Source organism: Cibotium barometz, chromosome 58 (genome assembly GCF_041138505.1).
Source record: "Cibotium barometz isolate CiBa-2024 chromosome 58, ASM4113850v1, whole genome shotgun sequence".
NCBI classification, from domain to species: Eukaryota; Viridiplantae; Streptophyta; class Polypodiopsida; order Cyatheales; family Cibotiaceae; genus Cibotium; species Cibotium barometz.
In genome coordinates, this window is record NC_141103.1 from 9,561,161 (window position 1) to 9,569,448 (window position 8,288).

An 8,288-nucleotide genomic window follows, 5' to 3' on the forward strand; every position below is an offset into this window, starting at 1 on the left:
CCAGATTTTCCAAATGAAACTCAACCTCTGAGAGACAAGCTAACTAGACAGAACTCAATGTGCTATATGGAGGTAGAACGATGTCATTGGCTTATTATCAATGATAAGATAGAAGAAAGTGAAAGTGAAAGTGAAAGTGTCCATGCGAATGAAACACAAATGTCAACATAACCAATGGGAAAGGGGTAAACAACTTAATACATCTTTGTACACATTTAATGATGTGGACCATGGAAATGACCTTCAAACTCTTGATCAACCTTTGATGCATAAATGTAGACTTGAAAATGCCCCATATGAATTTAAGGTAAGAGCTCAAGATCAAATGAATGAATCTAAAAGTGAGTGGGAATCATTTACCAAAACATCTATGCTACCTCTTGAGGATCCAATCAACATTGAATTTCTTAGTGGGAAAAAACATTCAACGAAAACAAGCACTGATTAGTCTTCTCAATGCTGCTCACAATACTATTTTAGGAAGAATTTGGGTCTCTTTAGGCCAATCCACACACAGTCCTAGGTAAATGAATGTGCTAGATGCTGGAGGCTAGAGCAATGTCACATATATAATTCTCATTGAGGATGATAACATCAAATGTGTTACCCTTGATGAGCTAGAAGAGGTTTTCCTTAGTGGTGATTGTTGGTTAGTCAACACCTAGTATTCTATTGATGGAACAACACAAACCAACTTCTTGGAAACCCTTGAAACATCCTTCACATTGTCCTTATGACCAAAGGGACCCTTGGAAACCCCTGAAACATCCTTCACATTGCTCTTACCACTAGAGGAATCCTTGGAAACCCTTGAAACATCCATCACATTGCTCTTATAACCAGAGGAACCCTTGCCTGAAAGTGAGACTATAGAGTTTGAACACATCTTGCCAAAGCCAAAATAACTAAAAACTCAATAACTTGATGCTTCAGAATCTAAGACTCTAGAACCTAGACCATTACAATGAATTTCTAGAATAGAAATTGGCTTTGAAATAATGAGCTTAGGAGTTAAAAGAATCCAATCTCAAATCTATCCTTAACAGGCAAAACAATCTCATAACATATGAGCTATAGTGTTATATAGGAAAGCCAACCTTAAAAGCTCATGAATAGATTCCATGGTCTGATACTAAGGCATGCCATATCTAGGATATTTTGAATGCATAGTTTATGTGGAGTCTAACTGTGTGCTAGACTTTGTGTTGGAAGTAAAACTTATCCTAGGAAGGGATTGGGCTACCTTGGTGGAAGCTATATCGAACTTCATTATTTGGATGTGTGCCATGAAGATTTCCAACAAAGAAGTGGTGGTGCCATTATGTGACAAGGAAGAAATAACACTCAATGCTCTTTATGACCTTGACATTTGAAAGAGACGACTAGCCTCTACATCAAAAACCACTCTTGATGAACACCCACCCTCTCCATAAAAAATCATTTGTGATGAACTCTAAACTAACAGTATTCTTGAAAGAAGCAGCAACCTTGGATTCAAAAACCTACAATTCTCAAATTGCAAATCTTGGTATAAATATGACTAGTTCATTTCACCAAAACTAGAAGTTAGAGCCACATACTTTGAAGGAAGAGTCACCCAAGATACAACCACTATATCTCAAGATTCTCTTCCATGTCTCTCACACACCAAGGAATTAGTAAGATCTTAGCCCACGGTGCCTCATCTATGATAATTCCCAATCACAAATGATGGCATAAATGCTCAAACCTACTGCTAACAAAGATCACAGAGAGTCTTCAGAAACCATCAAAAAGAGATAAGACATACCAATAGATCCTCAACATTGATGCTCCCTCTTGCGCCAACCCCACAACCTTTAACCATAACAAATAAGCCTATAATTGAAGAAGAGAAGGGAAAAGCTACCATCACGACCTCATCCACATAATAACCCCTCTTGCCAAAGTCCTTGAATCTACAATAGCAAATGATATCAAATCCACAATTGGATTTGGTAAAATTCAACACATAGCCTCTACCTCAGTGAGACAACCCCAATCTCGCCACATCAATGTTGCCACAACCCATAACTATCAAAACACGTACAAAAGCTTCAATTCCAACAAGGAAAGCTTATTCTTTCCGCACCACCAAGAAGACCATCCAAATGTTTCTAAAGCAGTAAAAGGTGGGTGGAAAAGAAATTTCTTCAAGCAAAAGGGTTCTATGAGGGTAGCAATCCTGTTTGGCTACCTAGTCAAACTAAGCTACATTCACAAAGACAGATTTAAAGTCCTGGACAAGAAAAAGAAAATAAAGTAACCTCAAACATGGCATTCAAAGAAATTACACAAGAGAATTCTTGTAAAGGAAATATAGATTTCAAGAGTATTATTGCAAGCCCAAGGCTACCATGCTAGTGCCACCCAAGTTTAAATCCCAAAAAGGAAAACAATGCTCCCCAAAATAAGAGGTATGCACCTAGGAAGAAGTCTGCACCAAAACGGAGAATCTAGCAACCAAGGTACCATGCTCGATACCCAAGAATTCATCAAAGATGGGTACCCACAAGCCTACTTTAGGATCAAGGATACTATGAGGGCAATACCATCATATAGGTGCCTAAAGCTATCAAGATTAATTAGGTTTCGTCATCAATTTCAACTTAATGAGCCCAAAATAGTTATATCGTCTAGAGGACCAAAGAAAAAATACATGGAAAACTCTGCTTGCTTACCCCAAGAGGAACTACTTATTATCACTTCATCCAATAAAGGGATACAATTGGAGATGTATCCATGGATCATCTACATGAACCCACTATTTGAACTAGTAGCAGTTGATGTTGTGGTAGCAGACACAAGAAACTACTCTCCTAAAAATGGAGGTCGACATAAGAACCTACTCCCCTAAAAATGGAGGTCGACATAAGAACCTACTCCCCTAAAAATGGAGGTAGACACAAGAACTTGTTGCTTATATAATAGTAAGACAAATGCTAGTGAGCCACAAGAACCACTACCTACAAAGGTAGAATGCCACAAGAACCTCCCACAAACACAATCTAGTGAATCATCATCGGAAGGAGTTGTGCATTCTTGCTACATGTATCGGAGCTAGGGACTTGCCAAGCACCGTGTGTGAGCCATGAATGGCTGCAAGCACACAACTAGGAAACCAGCAAGCTCAAAACAAGGAGCAATGGTGTGTCACTCATCGCTCAGACCGCCCGTCACATGAAGGATTCTCGTGCCGCATGAAGGAGCCACCGCCGTCTCGCTACCGCCGTGCCGCCACGCAATGCTCGATCGCTACACACACTCTCTCTCTCTCTCTCTCTCTCTCTCTCTCTCTCTCTCTCTCTCTCACACACACACACACACACACAGGGGAAGGAGATGGAGAAGATGAAGCAAGAGCACTCCTTGTATTCAACACTTAGAGAATGAGAGGTTTTAGGTTACATTTGACTTTTATATGTGACCTGGCCATTCACACATGGGCGCCCACACATGGCTGGCGGATCCTAACCCTTATCCTGATGAAATTCGAGGTGCGCCTCTCATCGACGATCACCCAATCCCCTTACCCTTTACATGTGGTGCCGACAAGCCCGTCCCATGACTTAGAATACGTAAAATAATTATATGACGTAAAAAGTAATACGTCTCAATGTCCGCCATAGGTTAACATGCCCCCCTTCTTGATGTAGATTTCGTCCTCTCGGAAGCTATGGTATGGTAAGCTCGACAGGGTTTGTTGTGGTAGAGTGTATCTACAAAATAGGGAAGTAGAGTGAAAGCATGCTTGGTCTACAAAAGATATAGAGTGTATCAAAAATAAAATCAAGCATGTTAGACTACAATGGAAGTATACCATGAGAACCTAGTTTAAGAGGTCACATTAAGGAGCTAGCGTAGCAAATTAACAGTAGTTTAAAATTATTAAAAGTAATTCAAGAGTTAGCAAGGTGTCGAAGGTTAATCAAGGTCTACAACTGGCCCCTAAGTCAAGGAAAATTACCAAGCTTATAAATAAACAGATGACCACAATGTGTCTATTCTAAGAACAAGCTAATCCCAAGAGCCTAAGGACACAAGAAATATCAGAGTCATAGGAGTCTTTTGCCTTTATTTCTTTTATGCTGTGATAATTTTTACAAACAATGGCAACCTCCCTAAAGCAAAACTAGCAGCGCGACCCTGGTGCCATGTTTACCAGAAGGCCTTCTCCAGGAATCTACTAGCTCACCTTAGGCAAGGCTACCCCCTACCAACCTAGGGCATCAGTCTGGAGTGGAATACTCCTCGCCGCCTACCAAGTGTGGCGATAGGCCAGTATGAAAGCACATAACAGGCATACATTGCTATTTTCTGTAGGCCTTTTTTTTTTAATTTCTTTGGATTTTTGCTCCCAAATTATCCCTAAGACAACCATATTCCAAGGTTAACTAAAGACATCATGCATTCCCAAGAATTTCTAAAATAAGGTTAAACTCAATTAATGATTTACACTAACACCTTAGGCAACTTCAAAAACTAAGTAGTGCTTGACAAATTACAGTAAAAATGAAAGAGAGTGGGCATGGAAGAATTACACCTGTATTTTGGAGATCTCCTTAATTCGATGAGAAATGCCCGCAATTTGATGTAGATATCCATGTATGAACATTGCACGGTAGTCCCAGGACTATGAAAGCGAACCCACCTCAAACTTTTCATAGTCCCAGGACTATGAAAGCGAACCCACCTCAAACTTTTCAACCTGTACAATTAACTAACAAGCACTATACTTCGAGAGGCACATTAGTGGAAAAAAATAAGGACTCGTTTAAGGACACAAAACTAGAAACAACTTGAAAACACTAACCTACCTACCAGTCACCACACTAATACTGAGGATCAAGGTAAGAGGATGTTGTAGAGTTCTGGCTGTAGCCCTAAGGCTAAGCCTCTATCCGCATCATCCAAATAAATAAAATCAGCCTCGGTAGTGCCATGAGTCTCATCCGTCCATTCATCATCAAATATATCTTCTTCGTCCTCCCATCCACATAGACTCGTCAAGAATGTAACTATGCGAGGATAGTCATCCTATGGAAAAGTAAAGACTTAGGCTATCGGGGATATGTCCTCTATACGGAGTAGGGGTCAGTCATGGTCAATAGGCAAATTAGCCATTCTAATTCCTCAACATTTTCCTCGCTGGCTAGTACATATATATGACCCAATTCGGTTTTAATTATAGGATAGCACGTGAAATATCTGAGAAAGGTACAGATGATACCTCTCACCAAAAGGTGGGAGTGGATGAAGTGTGGGATGCTCGTGCATTTGCCATATCTACAAACACAGATATAGCATCAGTAGGTTCATGACGACAGGTTAATCTTGTTTCTAATTGTGTGCGGATAACTCTCCTCTTAATGTGCTCTTGCTCTTTTTACTATATTTTTTTTCTTTTCTTTTCTTTTTTGTGTATGAAGCTATATATATACATTCCCTCGAATTTGGAAGTTACATGGTCAAGGGAGAAGGTTAGGGAGGAAGCAATAGAATGTCGAACGTAAGTACATGCTCCCCCCTTCCTTGGGTAGATCATTTTTTTTGCAATGATGTTGTAGCCCCTTGGAACCAATTTGTCCAGTGGGTTATAGGTGGTGATGTGGGCAAATAGCTTTTTATGACCCTTGTGGCCACATCAAGTTGCAGAGATGGTAGTGTACGCTCTCATAAACGAACGAAGGATATGGCTTCCGACAATACATTTACAAGGGGAGACGTAGACTCATTGGTTTCTTCCCCCTTTCCTGAGCTAGGTGGTATCGATCGATATCGTTTGGGAATCCAAACTAGCTTTGGAAGAAGTGGCGTGGAGTACTCCATTACCTTTCCCTTACCACGGTCTTGAATTGTCATTGGGGTGGTAACATTTGGCTCACAAGATTTTACAGGCGATGTTTAGGAATCCAACGTGATGTTACCTTGCCTTTTCTAGGGCGGGTAGCTGCTTTCCTACTACGAAGCTTCTTGTCTGAACGAGATTGAGTAGTAGAGGTAGCTGCTTTCCTACTACGAAGCTTCTTGTCTGAACGAGATTGAGTAGTAGAGGTAGCTGTTAATGAAGCTTTTGGGACCCATTTGTATGTACTCTTCGGTAAAGTAAGCGGAGCCTTGGGACCACACTGCCTGTCTTCACTCTTCGCGTTGAAGTGTTAGAGGGGTGGTGTAGCCACTTGACTTTGTGATTTTTCCTTATCTAGCGTTTTGTCTAGAGTTGATGGCTTAGGTGCGAGACCCTGAGTGGTCAGTAGGCTGAGAGCTGGTTCTTGCGTTGTAACTCACCTGGTTGCCCAATCAATATTGCACTTGGTGGCTAACATCCATTTGCACCCTAAGTTTACAGTTCCCTCCATGGTACCAGCAGGCATAACCAAAAAGCTTTGAACCACAGTCCCCTTTTGTCATAGGCAACAGGAGTGTGCAGAATTCCCGAGATAGTGGTTTTCTTCTTATTGATACCCTTAACTTGGATGGTACTCTTGGATAAGGGTGGTTTTCCAAGTTGACACCACACTCCATATGACAGTAAATTGTGTTGAGCTCTTGTATCCAATAATGCATTATATAGCACTTTCCCGTATCCAATAATGCATTTTATAGCACTTTTCTATAAGGACTCTGTAGCTCAATTGGGTATCGTAGAGGCGGGTCATATTCTAGTGAATCCTCCTTTGCCTCCTTGAAAAATGCTTGCGTAATCCCCAAGTTGGCCTCTCGTTGGTGCCTAACACGCTGCTGATGTTCTTTAGCTTTAACTCTCGCTTGTATCTTAAGCTCAGCCTGTTCTTTAGTTGCCTTCTTCTGATGGATTGCATGTAATTTCTCTTGGCTTAGAGGGTCATAGTATCTTTTGAATTTACTCCCATTGAGGAATCCAACGGTTTCAACTCCATCGAGAGTCTCCACTCGGATGGTACCTTGCGGGGTAATTTCACATACTCTGTACAGTCCCTTACCAGTAAATTTTAGCTTCTTCTTTTCGTTACGCACTCCATACATCAGGACTTTATCCCCAACTTTGATGTCCTTGTTTTTCTGGTGGCGATCAAACCATTTCTTCCTCCTATCCTTCTCTACAAGGGCATTGCACACCACCAATTGTCTTTCTTCGTCGTCTAACCGCTCAAGGATATACAAACGCTCTACTAAGGGATTACCATCCCAGCCCTCTTGAGTAGCAACACGAAGACTAAGAATGACAAATTCCCAGGGCATGACTGCTTCTTGGCAATATACCATCTTGAATGGTGTGCAATATAGCCACTTTGTACGCAGTACGATAGGCCCATAAAGCTAACATAAGCTTTAGATCCCAATTTGTGTGATGAGCCTCAACTGTCTTTGTCAGAATAGAGATTAAGGTCTTGTTGGTACTCTCGACTTGGCCATTTGCTTTTGCGGATAATAAGAAGTAGATTTATAATGGGATATCATGAAATTTGTTGTGAGCTCCTTAATTACTTCATTTATAAAATGCGTACCATTATCGCTCACAAGTTCAAAAGGACAACCAAAGCATGTGATTATATTTTCAAAGAGGAACTTGGATGTTGTCCTCGCATCTGCCTTACGTGTCACTTTTGCTTCAGCCCATTTGGTCACATAGTCAGTGGCCACAATAATATAGCGAGATTGTGTGTTACGGGCCGCTGGGCTGATTGGACCTACAAAGTCTAAACCCCACTTTTCAAACGGTTGGTTTACTTTAATTGGATGTAGGGGCATCTGATCTTTCCACTGGGGTTTCTTGTAGCCTTGGCATTCATCATCACAACCCTTCACAAAAAGTGATGCATCTTGGAACATAGTGGGCCACCAATACCCTGATTGCAATATCTTTCGCGTAGTTAAGTCTCCTGAAAAGTCACCACCGGCTACGCCCATATGTGCCTCTTGCAAAATATATAGATACTCATCCTCTCGGGCATAACGCCTAAGAACATCATCCTTTTCTCTTTTATAAAGAGTCCCGGCCATTAGGCAATAGGGTTCGCATTCCTTGATCAGCTTTTGAGCTAGATCTTTACGAAGCTCTTTGGGTGGAAGTTAACAATCTTCTCACTCCATTCAGGCATTGTCTCCACCATGAACAAGGAAGTGTCAGGTAAGTCATCAATTCCCGTAGGAGCTTCACCATTAGGTATGCGAGACAAATGATCAGCCATGACATGTTTTTTGCCAGGTCTCACAACAACAGTGAAATCAAACTCAAGAAGAATCAACAACCATCGTGTGATTCTTCTTGTGGAGCATGGTTTGTTCAC

At 41.1% G+C, this 8,288-nt stretch overlaps 1 protein-coding gene across 1 annotated transcript; it reads right to left on the reverse strand.

The window, feature by feature from the left end:
* Positions 1-6,618: 6,618 nt before the first annotated feature.
* LOC147605876 (uncharacterized) lies at positions 6,619-7,263 on the reverse strand. The gene has a single exon (XM_086792559.1). The coding sequence runs from the start codon at positions 7,261-7,263 to the stop codon at positions 6,619-6,621; it is 645 nt and encodes a 214-aa protein (XP_086648685.1).
* Positions 7,264-8,288: the final 1,025 nt, after the last annotated feature.

Excerpts from the sequence above, each read along its gene's own strand:
- LOC147605876 (XM_086792559.1), bottom strand. The coding sequence starts at position 7,263 with ATGGTATATTGCCAAGAAGCAGTCATGCCCTGGGAATTTGTCATTCTT.